A 22,604-nucleotide genomic window follows, 5' to 3' on the forward strand; every position below is an offset into this window, starting at 1 on the left:
GTAGAGACTCTTTCCCGTGGCCGTGGCTCATGCAAGTACAGTGATCCTCAGCTCTGCCTCAGCTGTAGGGAGAAGCGCTCACAGGAGCACAGCAGCAGCAGTGCCGCTGACTCTGTCAAGCGCAGGGAGAAGATCACAGAGGAAAAACTGCAGTTCTCCAGGTTCCTGGATGAGATTACCCAGCGGGTGCTGAGTCCCATGCGCTTGCGCTCACTGGGAGAGACCAGGGGAGCAGAACAAGACCAGAACTCTCCCCTTTTCCCCAGAAGCTCCGTGCCAGAAGGCCAAGGGGAAGGTCATCTGCAGGGGGACAAAACAAAGCACGCAACTGAAAGATCTCCCTGCCCAAGCAGAAGAAAAGCAGAAAAGAAATGTGAGGGGATGGGAATAGCTTCGTGCCAGAGAAGGTGTCCTGAGGAGGCTGAGAGAGCTTCCAGACTAAGAAAGAAACCTGTCCTTGTGAGTAAGGACAGTAAGGGAAAACTCCATTCCTTGGAGAGAAGGGTAGTAGATCTGTGTCAGTATGAGCTGCAGCAGCTGGCAGACCTGGGGCTGGCAGGGACATCCTCTGGTCATCAGCACTCACTGTCTTCATGGAAAAGCAGTGCAGAGGGCAGAAGGGATGAAAGCAGTCCCTGTTCACGGCTATTACAGCCACACCATCTGTGTGCTAAACTTGGGCAGAAGCATGCAGTGGAGCCGAACTACCCAGAGAAAGGATCCTTCTCCACTCCAACACGCTGGAGTCGGGAGGAGGGGCCTACCCCATCTAGATCCTCCCCTTCCTTCAGCCTGGCACTAAACAAGGTAGGTGCCAGGGCCGCTGGCTCACAGACAGAGGTCTCACAAAGGCCGAAGCCCCCACCTGGATCTCATGTAGTCTGTAGTGCCAGTGGGGAGCGTGAGAGCAGGCCCCCAGACCTCATGTTGGTGGGTGTTTAATCACCAGAAGCTGCTCTCTTGTGGGTGCCACTCATGGCTGTGTTCCAGGTTGGGTGTATCTTCTTGGGAGGAACCAGCTTCCCTTCGGCCCCAGGAGTTAGGAAGGCAGGAGCTGGTGCTGTTCTCCCCGCTGCAGACTTCCCAAGTGTTTGGAGGTTGGAGGTCCTCCAGGCTGCGGGGCAGGAGGTGTGTGCAGGAGGCAGGCAGCCCTAGTGTCAGGAGGTGTTGGGATGCTCCTGTTGCTTTTGTGTGTGCCTGGTGCCTAGCTGTCTTGGGGTACCGAATCTTTGCATGATGGGTGTTTCAGGTCTTTGTAAGCTTTCTTCTCTTTCTCCAGCCTGCTTTGGGGCCATTGCCTTGTTTTAGTAGGAATCACATTATCCCCTTTGCCAGGTCATTAGTGTCTGCTCCGTGTGTATTTGTGGGTGTAGGGGAGGCAGTTTTTAGGTAAGTCTGCAATAATTAAGCAATTGCAGTGTGGGATCAGGATGTAAGAAAAAAATGGATTAATGCTTTGTCGTTAGGGTCAGGAGGATGTATGCAGGTGGTAAGGACCATTCTTTTAAAGTGTGAATTGATGAAGGAAACAGCCCCATGATGTCTTAGGGCCAGGACTGGGGTGGTTTGCTTTCTGTAATACTGCTAGCAGCTCAACAACCTCACCCATAACTGTCTGTGGCATGGCCTCTCAGCCCAGAGCTGGCTGCGACACTTAATGGACAACCTAAAGTGTGGCTGCCCTTTGGGTTTGTGCAGTGCTATTGGTACCAAGCACCAAAAGTAATCCTGAGCAGCTTGGACTTTGTGAGAATGGTCACAGTCCTGCACTTTCACAGAAAATGTGAAATTAAATTCACAGTGCTAATTAAATTAAATTCACTAGTGCTAATTAAATCTCTCCCATTAGTGCTGGCGGGCAGCAGCCATCTCATGGGCTGAGACAGAGAGTGCAAGGGAAGTAAAAATAGCTGAGCCGTGTGCTCTTGTCATTGCACTGTTTCCTTGTTCTCCAGGTCCCTGCTCCAGCTATCTCTGGGGTTCTTGCCTACAACCCTTTTCACAGCACAGTCTGGATGGTGTAATTTTTTTGTGGGGCTTCAAGGTTGTTGTGATTGCTGTGGTGACAATTTAGTCCTCGGTGTATGCTGGCCTGTGAGATTCCAGCTACCCACTAACGGTGGATGTGGAGGAAACTGAAGCACCAGCTAAGGTGGTGATGTTACAAGAGATGTTGAGATTGCAGCGTGGGAGAGTAAAGTTACCTAACTTGTGTGGTGGTTTCTAGTCTAGCTTTTCTGCTCTGAACCAGAACCCACAGTTTGTCTTGGTATCAGACAGTTGAACAGTGTGTACAGATCCTAGGAGCTCTAAGCTTGCCTAGCATGACCTGTCAGAGCAGGTGAGGAAGAGTCACAGGTAGGGTCTAGCAACCAAGACTGCCCTTTAGGAGAGTGTGAGAGATCAACTCCTTCTCTGAAAGAATCTCACAGCTGTTTTCTTCCCTGTGCAGGAACCCTTGACGGATGCAGAAAGGATGAAGTAAGTGTCCTGGTCCTCCTTTATCCAGGTCCAATGCTTGTTGTACTGCAACTGTGTGGGTGCTGATTCCTCACATCCTGCCTGTGCCACCTGCACAGTGAAGCTGACTGGCCCTGCAGGCTCTCTCAGATCTTCAATCTTCCTGGGGCCATGTGGGCAGAGCTTTAGTCTGGGCTTTGCCAGCCTCTGCCTTGCCATGTCTCTCTGCCCGGAGGGGGAGGGAACATAGACCCCCAGTGCAGGTGCAGGCAGAGGAGTAGGTGGGTGTGAAAGAAAGTAGATGAAGCCTTTAAGCTTTGTTGTTGCGGCTGTTTGGTGTAAGCCACCAGCAGGAGTATGCTGGTCTGCTGCTGGCTGAGGGTGAGAGCTGAGCCCTTTGCTGGTGGTGGTGTGGGGCACAGACAGCTGCTAGCACTGAACTCCGAGCCATAGCGAGGAGAAAGCTTGCACTGCCAGAGAGAAGCTGTGCTTCTGGGCTTCTCTGAGCAATTGAGCACAAAGAAATCAAAACCAACAGGAAATCCTCCTGACCACCAGGCATGTCCTGGCTGGGAAGGAATGGAGCAGTTTGTGTTGGAATGGGGTTGACTGGGAGTTGTGATCACATCTGTAAATGCACCCCACCACCTCTGCTTCTGAGCTTAAGGCTGTACAGAGTCCTCTTTCCACCATGTATTAAAGGTGCAAGGGCTTTTGAACAATTTCAGTGGAAGAGAAGATGATTTTACTCTTTTTTGCCTTCAACTCTTCTAATCTGGACTGGGATAAATTATTGAGTGGGTCTCATTCACCAGTGAGGGACACTGGAGCTGCACAGCTCATCTGGCTAGTGGGCTTTATCCAGGCGCTGTAACCTGAGAGGGAGCTGGGAGGCAAGGCTGGCCAGCTGGTGTGTGCTGCTTTGCCCCTGTCCAAGAGAGTTTGAGTCTCCCTCTCCTGACAGATGCGCCTCTCCCTGCGTGTGCTGGAGTCTCCTGCCAGTTCAGTTCCTGACTTTCTGGGGCCTCTGTGTGGGGCCTTGGGCCCTAGAGCAGGGCAGTGGGGTGGTGGGGGTGGTGTGGAGTACCTCTTGTGCACCCAGTGGCACCTTGTTTCTGTGTCCCCCAGGCTACTGCAGCATGAGAATGAGGAGCTGCGCCGGCGGCTGACATATGTGACTAACAAAATGGAGGCGATGGAGAGGGAGCTGGAGTCAGGTCAGGACTACCTGGAGATGGAGCTGGGCCAGAACCGTGAGGAGCTGGAGAAATTCAAGGACAAATTCCGTAGGTATGAAAAAGAAAACAGAGAGGGGTACAGTTAGAGAGTTCCCTCCCACCAAGGACTCCCTCACCTGGTGTGAGCAGCCAATGCCCTGTTGTTAAATCAAAGGCATGCTGCATCCTTGGAAAGATGCACACCCAGATTGCAGGGGAGTTAAAGGCTCTGTAGCCATTGCTTTCTGTGTGCGGTGTAGAAATGCTGCCAGCACAAGGGGTTGACAACAGGGAATTCTTCATCTATTGGATGTAAGGCAGGATCCAGCTTGGATGGTTACCCCACATGTATTTTCTTGCAGTCATCAGTGGCTCTTTTTGCACATTACCACTTTACCTGAAAAGTACCTCAGTTAAAAATTGGTGCCAGTCACTGCTCACATGCTTATACGTGACATAGCTCAGAGGAGTCCTCCGAAGTCATTCACACCCTCTCCTGAAAGTTCCTTTTACCTTGCCAACCTCATCTTGCCTCCCATAAGTTGGGGTCTGAAGGCCGTTATGTGGCAGAGGTGAAGCATAGTTAAATATGCCTGGCTGTCTTAGTACCAGTCTTTCTGGAGTTGTGGAGTTGGTGGTTTGGCAACTATGAAGGAAACTTGAGTAAGTGCCTGAGATCCATTCCCATGTGTACAATCTTCTTTCCGTAGGTTGCAGAACAGCTACACTGCTTCCCAGAGAACCAACCAAGACCTGGAGGAGAAGCTGCATGCCCTGGTAAGTGCCCTGTTAAGTCACTACAGAGAGGAGGTGGAAGAGACCTGTGTGTTAGGAGCAGATGGAGGAAGGGGCCCTGGCTTTACCTAGCAGATCTGGCAGTGGGTGAGGGGTGAGATTCTGGCTGTGACCATCTACTCCCCATTCCAGCTGGTGTCATGAACTGTTTTCTTGATTTACTGAGCCCCTACTTGGTCATGCACGTAAGCTTTGGTTCCCCATGACATAATGCATGGTATTCCGTCATGTTGCTTCAGTCCCTTCCAAAATGCCAGGGATGTGTCAGCCAGTCTTGGGGTGGTCATCATGGGAGGGGGGGCAGTCAGAGCAGAGCCAATGTGCGTGTATGTCTGTTGTGTGCATTCATAACACTCATGGCTGTTTCTTTTCTCTCCCTCCCTCTCTCTCTCTCTCTCTCTCCTCTCCCCACGCTGCCGCTGGCACACGCTGGGCGCACTCACCTCTCAGGCCTCTCTCAGCCAAAGCTGGATTTTTGCAGTTGCGTCTTTTCGTTTGTGTGTTTTTTCTTTTTCCTCTTTACGTGTCTCAGCCTGTTGGTTTCATTGTCAGTCCCACATACCCCATCCCAGATGGAGGGGCCCCAGCCCTCGTCCAGCCAAGGGCTCGCCTGGTATCCAGCAGCTGCCCGCAGATGCAGCAGGTCTTAGCTTGCAGTGCTCCATCTTAAGAGCGTTTGACTCTGAGCCAGCTGGAGCATGGTGTGTTGGGAAGTGGTGCCCATAAGCTGTGGCACTGCACAAGATGTGGGTGGCTGTGAGCCTCATTTGCTCCCTTCCCCTTCAGGTTGTGAGCAGGCAAGTCAAACAGCTGAGATGCTGAATGCCTCCATGTATCCCACACTGAGATTTCTTTGGTTCTAGCACTTGAATTTCTTGGGTTAATATTCATTGTGCTGGTGCCTGAAGAGACTGCTTATAATGGGAAGCATTGTCTTCCCCTACCTCCTTGTGTTGTCGCTGTGCTGTACCCCTGACACGCAGCTGGGCCCTGGTGGTCACAGCCTCAGAGGACCCTTGTGCAACATCGGAAGAACTTCTTGAGAAGGGGATGGCTTGGTTGTTCTGAGCTGTTGCTTCTCTCAGCTGTTACATCTGGGTCTCTGTCAGCCCTGTACCTGAACTATTAGGGAGTCTAAAGAGGCAAAATCGCCTGCTTTAAGGAGGGCATTAACTGAGCTCCAGATTAAGCTACACAGGTCCTTTTTCTTACTAGAGCAAGGCTTAAAGTCTTTCAAGATAGTGCCCTCTCCCCACCAAAAAAAAACTTTTGTCCATTCGGCATTGAATGCTGGATCTTTACGGGTAGTATTCTCTTTCTGTTGCCCCAGAGAGCAGGGCTGGGTATCATAAGCTCAGAGGTCTTTGCTGCCAGTGGCAGGATGAGATTGATTGCTCAAAGCCACTAGCTTTCCAACAGGCACTGTGGGAACCAGGGCAGAGAGGAAAATGGTTGTGTTGCGAGAAGAGATACCGCATTAAGGAAGTTCAAACACAACCTGTTGTCCCTAGCTAGCAGAGTGGCTCCATTTGGCCTTTGGAGTCCCTCCCTTGGTGAAGAGCCAGGCTGTCCCCCTTTGTCTGTCTGTCTGGAAGTGTTTGTGTCCTAGCTGAACCTGTCATTGTGCTATGCTTGGGCTGAGGTGGGTGGTGAAGCCAAGTTCTTCTGTGCTGGGGAGATTTACACCTGGTGTTCTTGCATCCCAGATTAAAAAGGCAGAGATGGACCGCAAGACGCTGGACTGGGAGATTGTAGAGCTCACTAATAAATTGCTTGATGCCAAAACCACCATCAATAAGCTGGAGGAACTCAATGTAAGTGCAAGTCTGCAAATGGCTGTGGAAGTGTATGAGGTGTGGGCTTTTACTCTTGTGCAAAGTCATTAATGTAAAGGAGCATGTGAATGACTTCAGCACGTCTGAAAGTGTGGTACCTACACAATGGTAGGAACAGACAAACAGAAAAGGATCTGAGGGGCTGAGCAAGGAAAAACTGATCTTCGTTTAATGTATTTGCTCTTTTGAGCTTAGGTTTTGATCTGAACTCAAGCTGTACCAACAGAGGGGTCATTGATTCTAGAGCTGGGAGGGAGCTGATACCTTTTCCACACTACTAATATAGAAGCTCCTGGATCCAATGCTTGTTTCTGTTAACTACTCTCAGCTCCCTCCAGTCTGTCTGTCCGCAAGGTGCCTGACATCAGGTAGTGTCTTTGGGCATGACTGAACGCTCTGGGATGGGATAGCAAGTCTGGTGGGACTTTTAGATTATTAAAATCCCCAGAGGGAGAGGGGATACCCTGACAGAGTATATGCATGGAGCGAGGACTGGAGTTGAAAGGGACACCGTGGCTCAGTTGTAATAAAATACACAGGGGTGTGGAGAGGAGGGAATGGCAGGTGCCCTTGTGAGCAATTCAGCAGATGCCTCCTTCCGCTTCTGTTCAAGCAGCATCTGGTCAGTTGGTGCCTTTTTGGGTAAGAGATTGGACCAGTCTGACACTGTTGCACGTCTGTGCCTTTTCTTGCAGGAACGCTATCGACAGGACTGTAATCTTGCAGTACAGCTGCTCAAGTGTAACAAGTCCCACTTCAGGAACCATAAGTTTGCTGATGTGAGTAGCTGTCCTGCTGAGGTGGGGAAGAAGGGCTCACGGTCTCTGCCTGCATCTTGCTTTCTCTGCGGGGGTGTTGGCCTCTTATCCTTCAGCCTCAGATGGCGGGGGGGGGGGGGGGGGGCTCCTGTTCTCACTCCCACTGAGAAAGCAGCACAGAACCTCTGCCAGCTCCTCTTTCATGCCAGCTCCATTTCACAGCTCAGCCAGGAGCTGTTATAAAAAGCACAATAACCTTGAATTTGATAGCCTGATGGGTGCCTGATGGGAGCTGGCAGGAGGACAAACCTCTTTCTTACCCTGCTCTATCCGCTTCCCTTCCTCACCTGGCCACATGGAAGAGCCATGCTGCCTGATAAGGAGTCAAGCAGCAGTAGTCTGGCCTGGCTTCACTTCTTACTCTGAGGAGGACTGTGGAAGGCAGCACTCAGGGTGCCTTTTAGGCCTCCTGAATGGGAGAAGTTGATACAAACTCATACTCCCCCTTGTGTGTGGTCTACTCAGCTTATCCTGCCCTCAGGATGAGCAAAGACGGAGTTTAGGTCTTTCGCATTAGTAGCATCACTTCTTTGGCTGGAAGTATCATTCAGGCCCTTATCCCAGCTCTTTGCCATACCTTAGTCTCATCCTTTCTTATGTTCCTTTCAGTAAAACTGTGTGCTTGACTTTTTTAACTTAGCAGGTGACCAATATGTCGCCCTCCCCCATTGTGTCTCAAATTAGCACTCTTGAGGTCAGTGTATCAGTTACTGCTGGGGTAACCTTGATGTCTCTCCCAGCTGTCTCCCCTCCCTGGAGCTTTGAATTCTGCCCCCCAGAGCACTATGTCCCACATGGCTGCCACTGGAGTGGGGGTGGTGCTGAGCAGCTGTGCAGACAGTCTGCCTCACAGCCAGCTGTTGTCATGCAGCGTGCCCTTCGTCCCCAGCTTTAGATGTAGTTTCCTTCTGGCTGTGATGGGACAAACCTTGCTGTGCCACTAGTGGCTTGTGGAGCTCTGCTCTCCACTTTGTGCTGCGCGTGGGTGTGGTGACCCACGTGAGTGCAGCCTGGCAGAGTGGTGGGGAGAGCAGCAGTGCTCATTTGCAGGATGAGGAGCAGTGCTTACCAGCCCTGTTGAGACCCCGGTTCTGCAGCTTTGGTAATAAACCTCATGTTTGCTTCTCTGAAATGAAGAGTGAGGAATTGGGATGAGGTGGTGGAGTTGGCGGGAGCAAGGAAAGGCATTGATCCTGGTCTGCAGCCAAGGCAGCATGGCTGAAATGACCGCATTCGGGGAGCACTGTGGATCCCAGCACTGGGGGCTGTTGAGTCACTTCAGTGCAACCACTGGCTGATTTTCCACAGATCAATAGAGCTCTTCCTAGCATGCACTGGCTGGGCCTTGTCTCTCTGCTCACAGGCGTGGGGGTCTGAGCCCCTGTGCTGTCTTTTCTTGTTCTCTTTGCAAAACGGGGCCTGTGAACCTTGGCCTAGAAACATGACTGGTGTGACAGCTAGAGAGCCTTGTTGGTCCCTCATGGGGCGGGTTTGCTTTGGAAAGTGATACCTTTCTCAGGGCAAGGTAGGTGAACGTTAGGGTCAAGATAAAGAGTGCAAAGGACACATGAAGGTTAACTGGAAAAGGCAGATTATTTAGAACCAAATGGCTTGTGTGGCAGTCCCCTTCTAATGTCCTTTTCCTTCTCCCTAGCTCCCCTATGAGCTGCAGGACATGGTCAATAAGCATTTGCACAGCACTCAGGAGTCTGCAGGCCCTGGTCAAGAGGCAACCCACACCTTGGCTCCATCTGATGTTGTGCCCACCTCAGTCATTGCCAGAGTCTTGGAGAAACCAGAATCTCTGGTTCTAAATTCAGCTAAGTCTAGCAGTGGCAGCTGTCCCATGGCTGAGGATGTCTTTGTGCATGTGGACATGAGTGGAGCCCCTCCTGACGCCTGCAACAGCGCAGGGCAGATGGGGAAGGAGGGGGGAGATGCGGGGAAACAGCAGAATGGTGGCTGCAAGCCTCAGAGCAGTGTGGAAAGTGTGCCAGAGGAGGTACCTGCCTTTGAGAAGCTAAGCCCGTACCCTACACCCTCACCCCCCCATCCTATGTACCCTGGACGCAAAGTGATTGAGTTCTCTGAGGACAAGGTAAGGATCCCAAAGAACAGTCCCCTGCCCAACTGCACCTATGCTACGCGCCAGGCCATCTCCCTCAGCCTGGTACAGAGTGAAGATGAGAGCTGTGACAGGCACCGGACGCTCCCCAACAGCCCTGCTTCAGAAGGGCGCCGTTCAGCCTCCAGCTGTTCCTGTCAGCAGTCCCCCAAAGCAGCCAGGGCTCACGGCTCTTCCCAGAGCAGCCCATTCAGCAGCCCTCCCCAGATCCCGAGCGCCTTTGCCAGCTCTGCTAGCTCCGAGGAGGACCTGCTGGCCAACTGGCAGCGTATGTTTGTGGACAAGGCACCCCCCACCTCAGAGCGGGTGCTGATGAACCGCACAGCTTTCAGCCGTGACACGGCCCCCGAGCTCCAGAAGAGGTTCAGCCGCTCCATGCAGGAGCTGGGGAGGGCAGCCTCAGCTTACTCTGATGGTGAGGAGTCTGCGCAGAGCTGCAGCTGGACGGTGAGCCGGGACTCAAGTGTGGACACAGACAGCACTGAGTCTAGAGCCCGCAGGAGCCATTTCTCCTCAGACTATGGTACTGATTTCTCCCAGGATGAAGCCCAGAAGCTGTTGCAGGAAAGTGGTGGAGGCACTGCTGAGCCTGGAAGCCCCTCACCAGCGAAGCACAAGGACTATGTGGACCTTGGCTTGCCTGAGAGCCCAGCTGAGGAGAGAGAAATGTTGCTCCAGGGAAGCAAGGAGAGCAACCAAGGAGGTGCCCAAGAGGAAAGTGGAGAAGGCAGGGTCAAGCCTCCCTTCAGTCGGCCACACCGTAGTCCCAAAAGGATGGGGGTCCATCACTTGCATCGCAAGGACAGTCTGACGCAAGCCCAGGAGCAGGGCAACCTTCTCAGCTGAGGCAGGACAAGAAGCAGCCACACGCTGCAGAGCTGTGGGGTGCCACCATCTGTCCACCTTCTGAGGGAGAAGCCTCACTTAGTAACCTCCTCCTCGGGGGGGCTCTGCTCTGAAATTTTGTATTTATTCTCTTCTTTTGCTACCTGAAAGAGCTGGGGTCCCCCTTCCCTGGCACCTCAGCCCCACAGTACTAGCACACACAGTGTGCAGAAGCACACCCACTGCCCCGGCACACTTGCAGCTCTCTTCACAGCCTCACACTGGTGCCTGTACCGGAGCTCGTTCTTGGTACCCCTTGTCCTGGTGCCTGTGCCTCTTTATGCTCGCATCTTCCTTCCCCCTTCCCACTCAGGTACCTGAGGCCCTGGGTGCTCTCATGTTGGTTGCCCACAGCTGCTCTGCTCTCTTTTAACTTGTGCCAACAGGGCAGAGTGCCTGTGTGGTGGTGTCTGATTCCCTGGGAGCCCCCAGGGGCCATGAGTGGAGCACGAGGACTCTCCCAGGACTCTCCCAGTGGCTGGCTGTGCGCCTCTGGGGATGTGCTGGGATTGCTGGTGTCTCATTTTCCTGCTGGGTTTTGTTTCCCCCAGCTGCCCTCTGGGGTGGTTCTCCAGAATCTGCTTCTGTGGGTCCCCATTGCTTGGCTCCTGCATTGGGCTCGGCCCCCAGCCCCCACTGAGGCAACGCACAGATGCTGGTGCTGTGGCTTGGGGCACGGGTGCTGTTTGCTGGGGTGGTCTGGGGAGGCACAACCTGCTAGGTGCCTGGGGTTTGCGTGTCTCCTCCCTCACACCTCTTCCCCCACTCTCTGTGCTGTTGTTTTGTTTGAATGGTGCTGATGCTTTGCTCTTGGGTGGGCTTCTTTCTTCTTTCCAAGCCTTTGGTTTTGGGGTGTATTGTTTTTTCTTTCTCCCCGCCCTGCATAAACAGACACAGCCGTTGGCAGCTGGTCCGATGCCTGCGTTGAGGGTGTGTGAGGAGGTTCAGCTCTGAGCTGCGCTTCCCTCTGATCCTGGCCTTCAGCCTGCAGAAACCCCTCCAGACTCAAGAAGAAGGTCTCGCCCCGGGCGAGCAATGCGTGAAGGACGCTACTGGGCTTTTCTGGGCAGGGCTTGGTGCAGGGCCAGCAGGGATGCGAGGGCAGTGCTGAGGAGCTGCTCCCTGCGGACACACTACCTCACGGCTGGGTGGCAGCCCTTCGCCAGGGTCTCCTCACACGCCCCCTTCTCTGGGGGGCTCCAGGCTGGCTCAGGTGCCTCTCTGGGGCCTCTCCTTCTGTGCTGGGCCTCTCTGCGTGTTTTTCCTAGTGTAGTGTGATATTGTGTGACTTCTCAGTCTTGTGTGCTTGGTGTCTTGTTGTGGGGGGAGGGAGGGGGAGAGGTCCGTAGGTGTAGGTATTTTTTTGAGGGCTTACAAAGCCCAGGCATTCTGTTTTAGTTTTTGTCCTGTGCCCTCGTCTGTCTGGTGTTTCTTGGCTCCCCAGGGGTGCGAGGCAGAGAATAGCCTGGCTCCCTGTGCCGTGCCCCCTGCAAACCCCACTGGCTGTCCTCAGCCTGCTGTCTGGTTTTTGAGTTGGGTTTGTGTTGTCCTCCCACCCTACTCAGTGAGGGCTCTTCACTGGGCTGTAGAGCAGCCCTCTCTCCAGGAGGGAGCTTCCATTCGCATGCTTACAGCAAGATGTGCAGCCAAGAGCTGCCTGGGGATCCTGCCCCCCTCCCCAAACCCCTGTCTCTACAGAGGGCCTGCAGCTTGCAGCTGGGGCCAGCCAGGGCTTCAGCTCCAGCCTGGAGGCTCTGGGGCCTGTGAAAGGGAGCTGCTGGCCTCTCCAGCGCTGTGTAGGTTGCTTTATATACCCTGGCAAGAGCTGCTGCCTACATGCTCACCTTGTTTCCCACCTTGAACAGTTGCAGAGCTAGATGCCACCCTCTGGCGGGGAGGTGAGACTCAGTATTTCACTACAGTATTTCGCTTGATAACCTGTGCAAACAGGCCGGTGCTGAGAGTGGGGGCCTCCTCTGAGCCTGCAGGGTGTTCATCTGCCCTGTCCTGAACGTGGTGGTGGGGTCCTTGCGTTTGCTCTCATCAGCCGTTCCACAGCTGCGTTTCTTCTATTCCTCTGCAGCGTTGCTGAGGGCTTGCACCTGCAGCGGCAGCCAGCTCGTGCCTCACGGACATCACCTGGGTTGGATGCTCACTGAGTGAGCTCCTCTGGTTCTGAGGCTGCTGGTGGCCTGCCTGTAGGACAGCACAGCCACTTAGGCGGTGGGGGAGGCATTGCCCCTCAGGGCGTAACCCCATCTCCCCTGAATCCTGGCATGCTGGTCAGGGGACAAAACCCACTCTTGCTGAAGCAGCTGGTGCTGATGGTGCGGGGCAGAGCCAGCCTCCCTCTGCTTTTGGTCAAGGTAGACTGAAAAGCAGACCAGTGGAGAAATGGAGGGGTGGCAAAGGGGTGCCCAGAGCCTCACCAGATGCTTCTTTGCAGCATTAGGCTGCTGGCAGAGGTTGAGGGGGGAGCAGTGGCCTGAAGAGGAGCAGAGCCCTCTCCCAGCTGCATGGTGCCTGCCCTCTGCACTCCTGCTCACCTCCAGCAGTATTGGCTCTGGGGCCTTGAGCTGACCCCACTTTCAGTGGCCCAACTCCAGACTGTTAATCTGTAACTAATGTGTTTTTTTTCTGAAATTTTCAAACTGATGTATATTTTAAGACCAGAAATAAACTATTTTAAAAGTAGGTGGCAATGGCTGTAGCGTTCTCTCTGTTGGTTGAGACCTGGACTGGACTGATCCTGAGATGTGAGGGAGCAGAGCCTCTCATGGTGCTGTGTCCCAAGTTCGCTGAGCTGTGCATGCCACCTCTTAGCTCTCTCAAGGAGAGTGATCCTGTGACCTGTAAGATTTCCAGGAGGCTGTGAATTCAGTGGTCATCCTGAGTGCGCACTTTAGCAGCAGCCTGGTTCAAGATGCTTGTGTGTATCAAGTCATTGTACTGGAGAAGAGGCGCAGTCCCAGGCGAGGTGCGATGTGTGGTTTGAGCGGTGTTTTACTTCTGTAATCATAGTGAAGCTGTGTAAACTGCTGTCTGGCTCTGAATGTGGACTGTCAGCTTCAAGATCAGACTGAGCCTGTAGAGCAGAATCCATTGTTCACAGCAGCACTCGTGTCACTTTTGACTTGGAAGCTGACAGCAGCTTAAAAAAAAGGCAGATTATTTAACGAGGCAACTTTGAGAAACACTAAAAAAGCAATGTGGGCAATTTTAATGTTACTTAAAGGCTGTAAAGGCCAGGCTTGTCAAAACCTCTGCACCGAGGCTTGTGCTGTAAGCAGTTTTACTCATAAAACTGTGCCTGCCCAATTTCAAGTATTTTGGCTGCCCTTCTGTCTGATCTGTGTCTTGGCAAAGACCTCAATGTGCTGATCTAGAGTAGGATGAAGTGTAGCTAGTCTTTTTAATATTTGTTGGTTTTCTTATAGCCCTCGCTCTCAGTTGTCTGTTTCAGAAGCTGAGTTATGTGGGACCACATAACATACCGCCTCCCTGGAGTTTGTATGAATTTTATAATTCTAGTGTCAGTATTTTATGTTTTGTGTGGGGAGGGAGGATTTGGCTTGATTGGACATACCCCAGGTAGGAAGCCCTCTGAACATGAGAGGGAGGGAGTTCCTGTAGGATGCCGGTACGGATGCTTGGAAGCATTTCATTTCCATGGTGCTGCAGGGGTCGCAGGGCTGGGATATTTCCTCCATCTCCCAAGTTATGCTGCCTTGTACCCTTCTGACCTAGGTGTATGCAAAGTGTAACCCAGGAAGCGTTTCTTCTTTGACCCCATAATTAATGATTTTATTCTGTGTCCCTTTGAGTAGCAGCTGCTGCCGCATTTAATCTTCCAGCCTAATCTGAGCCTGGAAACAGGACCTTCCTTGCGCAGCTCCAGCACAGGCATTGGCCCAGCAGCCAAACCCGCAGTGATGGTGCGGGCTGGTGCTTTCACCCGAGGGTGCGCGGCTGGCGCCCAGCTCCCGGGCAGGGGGAAGGGCTGGGGGGCCGCAAACCGGGCTGCGGCCGGCCGCGTGCGGGGGGGGGGGTGCGGGTCCCGCGGGCCGGGGCGCTGCTGCCCTCTGCCGGCGCGGAGGCGCCACCGCCTGCGCGGTACCCGGGGCCGCGCAGTGACCGAGGCGCACGCTGCCAGGAGTGCTGCCACGTCTGTGACCTTTATAAAACTCTCATCGCGACAGCAGTACAAGCAATAGAAAGAACATCTCTTATACACATCTGAATAAATACACTGCGGGCTGCGGGCACAGCCGGGCGCGGGGGGAGGCAGCGTGGGCTACACATGCAGCGACTGGACAATCACAAGTGGCCGATGGGGCGCGTGACAACACAGAGATGTGTGTAGAGATGCGCTCAGACCGGGCCTCCGGCGCAAGGGAGGCATCCATAGAACGTGAGACATGTGAGAAGACAGCGAGGGCAGCCCACCGGAGGCAGGGCGCTGGCAGACGCACGCTCCCACAGCGGGCACGGGGCTCTTCTTGGCAGAAGCAGGCAGGGTAGCCCAGCTACATTTCTGTTTCTGCTAAGAGGCTGTCACCAAGCCCTGACGTCATCAGGACCATCTGGGAGCTGGAATCTGTGGCAAGAGAGGGAGAAAACCATGAGCCGCTTGGACTGCCAGAGGTAAGGATGAGGAATTAAGAGCGCTGCAGGGTGGGAAGCAAACTGCTGAGAGGATTGTGAGATTAAGTAGTAACTGGGTCTACTCTGGCCACGCAGCAGAACAGAATCGATGTTTGGGGAGGGGGGAGGCAGAGCCAGCAGCAAGAGCCCAGGGTGGGGATCTGCATTTGCTATCTTGGCTGTCGAGAGGAACACTGGCTCCGAACCCTCCCCACATACACCTGCAGGTGACACTGGCTGTGCTGACCCAGCCATGCCCCTCCCCAGCCCCACGCAGACCTTTAAATCTGCATTCACTGAAATGTCTTTTCAGCTACAGAGTGCCCAGGTGGGACAGGCTGGCAGGCTGCAAGCCAGCCAAACCCACGTAGGGTGGTGGTGCTGCCTTCCCAAGAGCACGGAAGGCAGCAGGCAAGCAGCCATCTTATGGCAGCAGAGCCCTGGAAACCCTGACTTTCTGCGCTGCGTGAATGGAAGGTTTGTGCAGCCCTTCCCTGCCTGCCTCGGGGAAGTGAGGGCAGCTTGCTGGCTCTGCAGTGGCACAGAGCAGCAGCCAGGAACGCTGTGGCTCTCCCCAAGCCAAGTGAATCAGCTGCAAGGAGGGTGGGCATGCATAGCAAGTAAGAAACTCAGCAGGGTACCAGTTCCCCATCTAGGAGCCTTTTTAAACAGAAAAAAATTTTCTTTTTTCCTAGACGTGAGGGAAGAGATCTTTAGTGGCTGTGTGCTTCAGATCCAGAGTCCTACACATTCAAAACTGCTGTGCGAGATCTCTATTTTGGGGATCAGTTTCTGGAAACTGGATGCAAACTTGGCCAGAGCTGTCAGTAAAGGATTTTTATGGCTCTAATAAATGAGGATCCAGATGTTTTGAGGCCTGGGGAGCGGTTGTGCTTGTCTGCTGCTAGTCTAATATGAGAACTGGGAGGGGGGAAAGGACAACTATAAGTAAAAAAACCCAACACAAAACACAACCAAAAAACCCCAACAAACCAGCAGGATCACAAGGTAGGCATGACTATGCAATATCATATACACAAACAATACACAACAGGCTACTGCTATCTCCATAATACACTTTTTTTTCTGTTAGAAGCAACAGACAGGCTGTGGCACCTGGCTAACCCTTCACACATTTGAGATTCAGTGATAGGAATAGCTGATGCCATGTGGATTGCAGGGAGGTTCTGGAAGCAGTAAGGAATGACATGAGCTTTGGCTAGGATATCTTCTGGCAAGGGCCCCCAAGATCTTTAATGCTCCTGTCCTTACGTTTTAAGACTTTGCACAAAGATTTTGTTCCTGCAGTGTCAGGGAAAATGCCTCAGAGGTACCATTCCCACTCTGCAGCAGCCGCATTGTCCTTGGAGGCTGCCTTTCCGAGCACAACTCGGCCCAACACTATTTAACATAAAGGTCACGCCTGGAGGCTGTCTGGATTCCAGTTCACAGGGAGCAAGGACAGACCCCCATTCACCAACCCCACCACGAGAGACCAACCCCGATTCCTGCCTGTCAGCCCCTGCCCGCAGCTCAGGTCCCAGAGCTCTTACTGTTCTGGCAGATCCAGGGGTTCTTCTCCCTAGCTGTGACTTCGCGAGCCTCCGTCTCCTCCTCTTCCTCACCCTCTGAGAGCAGGTCAGAGATCTGCTGCTGCAGCTCAGGACTAATGTTGTTCTCTGCCAGGATGAGAGTCCGCAGGGCCGTGGGGTAATTCTCTACCATGTCCAGCAAGGTCTGGAGAGAGATATAAACAGGCTGACAAGCAGCACAAACAGCAGCTAGGCTGAGCAGAAAGCTTCAATACTCCATCTCCCTGCAAACTCCAGCCCTCCTATTCTTACCTCTACCTTCCCTTGGCCTTGGCCCTCCCTTCACCAGGCTTTCTGAGAGCCCGAGGACCTCTCACTTTTCTGTGGGAAGAGCTGAGCCTGGATGTCCTGGCTCTATCTAAAGAGGAAATGACTGCTCTACACCCTGTTGCAGCCACATACGCAGGCTAGTCCCCTCTTACCACTAGGAGCTGAGGTTCCAAGAGGAGAGCCTGTGCTACGCTACCAAGCCTTGGCCCTTACCTGCCCACAGAGCTTTAGCTCTGATCCTCAGTTCACAATTCCAACCTCCTTAGTTCCTCCAAGAAAGCCAAATTACAAGCTGCATGCTTCTCCCTGCTGACATGAGGGAGATCCAGGAGCCCTAGGTCAGAGCTGTGGCTTACAAGCTCCTCCTGTGGCTGAATGCAACAGGCCCCGGGAAAGCAACAGCACCCCTGGGTGCAGGGAGGGAAGGGGGTGCATGTGGACTCACAGAGGGGGATGGAGGTAGGTAGAGGTCCTAGGGCCTCTACGGATGGCCAGGACCTATACCCTTGAGATGTCAGTGACGCTGTAGAGTAACTGCAGGTTCTCATACCTGGGCCGACTGGTTGGTAAGTCCCGTTCCCTCCAAGTCCAGAACTTCAAGGGTTCGACTGGAGGCCACAGCGACAGCGAGCATCCCTGCTACCTGGTCACCTGTGGGAGAATCAACCCGGGGCTGTCGGTAGTGTCTGCCTTCCCTCATGTAATAGCAGATGCCCTCATGGGCCCGGGGCTGTCATGGAAACATCCTCTGAGTATTTCTGCCATCAGATGACCTCCAAATCTCAGTTACCTTGGGGTGGGAGGGGGGAAGCTGCTAACCGAGACAAGAGACCAGGTAAAGGTGCACCATTTTGTGGTTACAGGAGCAGTCACTGATTATCAGGGGGAACACAAAGGACCACAGTGAGATTGGGTTTATTCCCCAAGGAACCACATCTTCCCAAATCTCCTTCCTACTCAAGGATGCGAGGGCCTTTAACAAGCCCTGTAAAGCATCCCAGATGCAGAATAAGGAGCTGAATACCTCAGTCGGGGGGGGGGGGGGGGGGGCGGGGCGGGCTGGAGCTGGACAGAGGATTCTGCACCAGCTGACAGATTGCTTCCCTGGAAAGGGGGCAGATTTTTGGGGGTGGATACAGCAAGACCAGGAGCATTAAAGATTGATGCTGGTGAAGAGACAGGATTCCAGTGTGTTCTGACATTCCCCAGCGAATGCTAAGATACTGTACAACTGTGACACCTCCTGGGGCAAAAAAAAAACCCCAAAAAAACCCCAAAAGGCTGCTGTCAGGTAACAGCATGAGGCCTTTGCTGCCCAAGAGGAGGTACCTGGTCAGACAGACAGGGCCTGGAGAGAGGCTGTGTTTCCAGGCGGGGTGAGGAGGGGAGCATCCTGCTGATGCTCAGGGAGGCATGGCCCAATCTCCTCCTCACCACCTTGCATCAGAGCTGGAAAGAGTTGGTTTCTATGGCAACGAGTGCCAGGCTCTCCTCCTCCTCCCTGCTCCACAGGGAAGATGAAGGGGGGAGCATGGGGACATACTGCATCTGCCAGGCCAGCACTGGGTGCCCAGGGTTTCAAGAACAGGGGAAGCAGGGAGGGTTCAAACATGATGACAAAGGCAGTGGAGTGGGAAAGGCACAACCTCCTTTCTGCACTTCCCTGCAGGGCACGTGGCCACCTCACACAAGCAGAGCAGCAAGGCTGGCTTTCCCTACAGCCAAAGGCACCTGGCAGAGTGAACTGGGGGTCAGAAGGCACTTATACAGGAAACTGCCCCATCCTGCTGGTGATGCTCTGCCACCTTTCTAGAGCTTGGTCCCCAGCCACCCCCCAGTGTAAATCACACAAACGCTGAGAGGCAGGAGTGCAGTGTCCCCTGGTCCTCCCTGGCCCCCCAGCTTACCTAGGGGGTTGTAGTCCAGGTTCAGCACACGGAGCTGTGAGCTGTGAGCCACTGCAATGGCCAGGCGTCCCCAGCCTTTGCTTGTGACGCCTGGGTTGGCGCTCAGTGTTAGCTCTTTGAGGCCTGGAGAAGAGAGAGAAGCCAAATCAGAGCCTTAGAGTCACCAAAGCAGTCCCAGAGGAACTAGTTCAGCTAACCAGAACAGCTTTGGGTTGTGCCCCCTGTATTCTGACAGGCTAAAGGGTCTGGTTTGCTCCGACAACTGTTGTCACATATTTTACTGATCAGTGAAACATTTCACTGCCTTCAGCAGTAGCCCTTCATTTGCCCATGCTGTGACCACCCCATTTCTCTGCTTTCCCCGCCTGTGTCCCGCTTACCCTAAATAGAAATAGAAACAAGCAAGGGGTGTGCAAGGTGACTGACAAGGAGAAGGAGGTGACAGGTTGGAGAGAGGATGAGAGGGACCATAGCCTCTGAAGCCTGCACCTGGGACAGGTGCCCAGCAGAGATAATAACAGCATCAGTGGCACTGTGAGCACACAGAGGAGAAGGTGCTGGGGAGAGGTGGAAAAAACACTTTGAGAGTCAAGAGAGAGGGGTGGTGGTACCTCAGCACATGCCCGCTCTCAGTTTAACTAGCCCACTGGCCTCTGACCACCAAAGATCATCGACTACGAAGATCCGAAGATCCGAGTCATGGCACTAAGTCTACAACCATGCAATACACACTCATAGAGTGCACCCATAAGCAGGGACAATTCCCAAGCACTGACAGTAAAGCCAAGCGCTGAGGTGGGAGGTGGGAGCACACTATCTATTTATCTAGGGTCATTATCATATCTACACCATTATCAACATGCAAATGCAAAATAATACATTCAAAGTCCAAGCTGTCCCCCTCCAGTTTCAAATACTCCTGCTGTGAACCAGAAACAACCTGTTGTCCCCGAGCTGCAAACTGCCAGTAGGACAGATCAATAGCAGGAAGCCCACGCCTGCCCCAGGCAACCGCTCCTCTATTGCTTGCTTTTCTGCTTAAGTTGGGGAAAGAAATTCCCCAGCTCAGGCAAACTATAGAGCCTGCCTCCTCCAGGACTGGGGATTTACTGCTGCATGCATCTGCTCTGTGTGAAAGCTCCACCGGTCGTTGTGAGGCCCACGGCCCCTGGTGCTTACCGGACTTGGCCCCGTCAGGCGGCAGGAGCCCACAGATAAGGTTGATGCCTTCATCACCCAGCATGCAGTCTCCTAGATCCAGAGCCACCAGCGAGGGGTGGATGGAGAGAGCAGGGTTGAGGAGGGCCAAGCCTGCATCTGTCAGGGGACTCCCATGGAGGCTGTGCAGGTAAAAGGGAAAATTACCACGGAGCCTTCTCCCCGGGGGCTAGCTAACCTGGCGGGCAGGCAGGAGCAGAATAAGGAGGAGAACAAACGGTAACCCCCGGTGGGAAAAAGCGCTGGGAAGCCTCTGCTGCGAGGGTCTGCTGGCCGCTGCAGCGGCTCTCCTCTCGCCGCCTGCCCGGGGGTGCGGGGGACGCCGGCGGGGCAGGGGCAGCCCCCACCCCGGCCACCCGCCGCTGGAAGCCGGGGCTGCGCCCGCCGCCGGCGGCAGAGGCGTCCCCTGCCAGGCGGGCGAAGGGCGAGGGGCCCCTCCGCAGCAGCACGGGCGCCTTCCCTCGGACAAGCCCTAACCCCAGGGGCTGGCCCGGAGCTGCGAGCCCCCGAAAGACCCGTCCCCGGCCGGGAGGGGGCCGGGACACCCCCGCAGCCCCCGCCCCGCTGTACTCACAAGAGGGACTGGACGGAGCGGTTCGTCTTCAGGGCCTCGGCCAGCTGCTTGACGCGGTTGATGTTGGAGACGATGCCCAGGTTGAGGTTGAGCTGGGCCAGGGAGCGGGACTCGGCCGCCCCCCGGCAGACGTGCCCGAAGTCGCGCTCGGAGAGCTGGCAGCCCCGCAGCGACAGCAGCCGCACCGAGTTCTCCCGCAGGCTCTCGCAGATGTCCCGGATCTCCGCCCCCGACAGCGTCTCCCCGGAGATCTGGATGGACCCCGGCAGCATCTTCCCCCCGCTCGGGGAGCCGCCGCCCGCCGCCGCCCGCCGCTCCCGTCGCGGCGGCTGGGAGCCGGGGGGGAGCCGCGCTGCGCGCTGCGGGCCGGGGCGGGCGCCAACGCTGCCGCTGCCGCCGCCGCCGCTGCCGGGCAGTCCCAGCCCGGCCCACCGCGGCCCCGGGGGCGTCACCGCGCAGCTTTACCGGCGGCCGCCGGGCCGCCCCGCTCCACCCGGCGGGGCCGCCACCCCTCGGCGGGCGGCGAGACCCAGGGGAGCCATCGGCGGGGGCTTAATCCGGACGGGCGGCGGGCTCCGAGCCCCGCGGGACCGCGCCTCCCCACTGTGCCAGCAGCGCCGGGCGGGGGCCGGGCCGCCCCGCGGCTCCCCGCCCCGCTCCGCCCGCACCTGCCGGGCCGCCCCGCCCCGCCTCCTCCCCGCCGCCGCGCCGGGCCCTCCTACCGCCCGGGGCCGGCCGCTGCCGCCGCCTCCCGGCCCCCCGCTTGCGGACCGCCTCCCCACGGAAGGGGGCGGCCGTAGAGGGACCCGCAGTCCCGCCCCGGCCTCCCCCACCGCCATCTTGTGCCCCGGCGCCACTCGAAGCCCGTGGGGCGCTGCTGCCTCCCGCGCTGCCCTGAGGCGGCGGCGGGGCCCGGGCTGCGACCCTGGCACTGAGGGGGCACGGGAGGGGACAGGGGACGGGTGGGAGCAGCCCCGGGGAAGGGCTCTCCCTGCCAGCCCCGCGCCGGCCTGAGGAAGGGGCCAAAGCCGCCGGGCCATGGTGTACTCCGGGTATAGCTGCTGAACAGCCATCTTCTGCCAGCTTCAGTGATGTTTATGCTTAAACCCGCTACAGCTGGAGCTCGGACCCATGGCTTAATGGCAGGGACGGTGGGAAGCGCTCCTCGGGCTCGCGGAGCCGGAGCTGGGAGGCACCGCGGGATCCTGCAGCAGCTGCCTGCACCCTGGGCTGGCCTGAGGGGTGAGGGGCAGGCCTCCCCCTGCTCATTTGCAGGTGTGGGGTGCAGGGATTTGCCCCCTCTCTCCCCCCATTGGGTAATCCTGCGCTTGGAGAGCAATAGGAAGCAGGGCCCCTGCGTTTTCAACTCCACTGAGCTGAAGAAGGAAGCCAGCGATGTGGAAATTAGGTTAAACTGCCTAAGTAGGCAGCTTTCTGCACGTAACTAATCTGGCTGCTGCATACAGCAGTGCTCAAGTGAATTCCAGCCCGGTGGGTAACCCTGGGACAAACCCAGGCTCCTCTGCTTGGTTTGCAGACCAGGACAGGAGAGAGGGGATGGAATGTGAGGGGAAAAATAGGATCGGGACACACACACGAAGCAATTCTCCACTGAAATGGTGCAGCAGGTCACCAGGGCTGAGGGCTGCACATTAGGTCTGGAATGAGAAAGGGGAGCAGCAGCAGATAAGAAGCTGGACTTAGATTTTACGACTTTGGCAGTGATATCTGACTTAAGAGTGAAGGTGTCACCCTGCCCTTTGAGTAATCCACTGCTGTTCTCTAGAGCTGTTCTGTTTCCCTGTTGCACAGAAGTGCATAGGCTTGATCCTGTACCTGCAAGACTGCTGGCTTGGCAACACATCTGTGCTGGGGTAAGAGCAGCAGCTGCAAGCATCCAGCTGTTGTACGGGTGATGGCTTTCAAAAAAGGAGCAGCTGATCTCCAAGGTCACATTAAATGGCCCAGGTGAGAACAGGATCCTACATATTGCAGGGCTAATGAGGGGCAGAGGCTGGATGTCAGCAGCAGGCAGGGGGGCGGCCAAGAAAACACCAGCTTCTGATCCATACAGGTCGACTGGAAGACTGCACTCAGTTTCACCTCCCAGTTACCTCCAGGCACTAATTAACCCATGCTTTGTTAAGTAGGCTATTATTAGATAAGTGCTTGGAGGAGAGCCCCTGGGAAGCGTCCCACTTCAACTGACAGCAGCAGCCCAGAAGTGTTGATGAAGATGCCCTACTGCTGGCATCTCCCTGGTG

The 22,604-nt window shown here is 55.2% G+C and overlaps 2 protein-coding genes across 4 annotated transcripts in view; one reads left to right on the top strand and one right to left on the bottom strand.

Annotated features, from left to right (window-relative positions):
- TJAP1 (tight junction associated protein 1) overlaps positions 1 to 12,837 on the top strand; it is a 40,094-nt gene extending 27,257 nt beyond the window's left edge. For 2 of the 3 annotated variants that reach the window (XM_055816368.1, XM_013300290.3), the window contains 7 exons: positions 2,453 to 2,481; positions 3,589 to 3,750; positions 4,388 to 4,454; positions 4,923 to 4,952; positions 6,179 to 6,286; positions 7,003 to 7,086; positions 8,780 to 12,837. In XM_055816368.1, coding sequence (XP_055672343.1) covers positions 2,453 to 2,481; positions 3,589 to 3,750; positions 4,388 to 4,454; positions 4,923 to 4,952; positions 6,179 to 6,286; positions 7,003 to 7,086; positions 8,780 to 10,096 — 1,797 coding nt within the window. In that variant the 3' untranslated portion in view covers positions 10,097 to 12,837. The remainder of the gene's footprint in view (positions 1 to 2,452; positions 2,482 to 3,588; positions 3,751 to 4,387; positions 4,455 to 4,922; positions 4,953 to 6,178; positions 6,287 to 7,002; positions 7,087 to 8,779) is intronic. The other variant, XM_055816369.1, reaches the window with a different exon arrangement.
- A 1,451-nt stretch (positions 12,838 to 14,288) lies between these two features.
- Positions 14,289 to 21,028, bottom strand: LRRC73 (leucine rich repeat containing 73). Its single transcript, XM_055816370.1, has 6 exons — positions 20,341 to 21,028; positions 19,728 to 19,888; positions 18,549 to 18,671; positions 17,192 to 17,292; positions 16,333 to 16,516; positions 14,289 to 14,732 (listed from the first exon to the last, which is right to left on the bottom strand). Exons 1-6 carry the CDS (start codon positions 20,610 to 20,612, stop codon positions 14,662 to 14,664), a joined length of 912 nt encoding a protein of 303 aa, XP_055672345.1. The 5' UTR covers positions 20,613 to 21,028; the 3' UTR covers positions 14,289 to 14,661.
- Between the last annotated feature and the right edge of the window lie 1,576 nt (positions 21,029 to 22,604).

Source organism: Falco peregrinus, chromosome 11 (genome assembly GCF_023634155.1).
Source record: "Falco peregrinus isolate bFalPer1 chromosome 11, bFalPer1.pri, whole genome shotgun sequence".
Taxonomy (NCBI): Eukaryota; Metazoa; Chordata; class Aves; order Falconiformes; family Falconidae; genus Falco; species Falco peregrinus.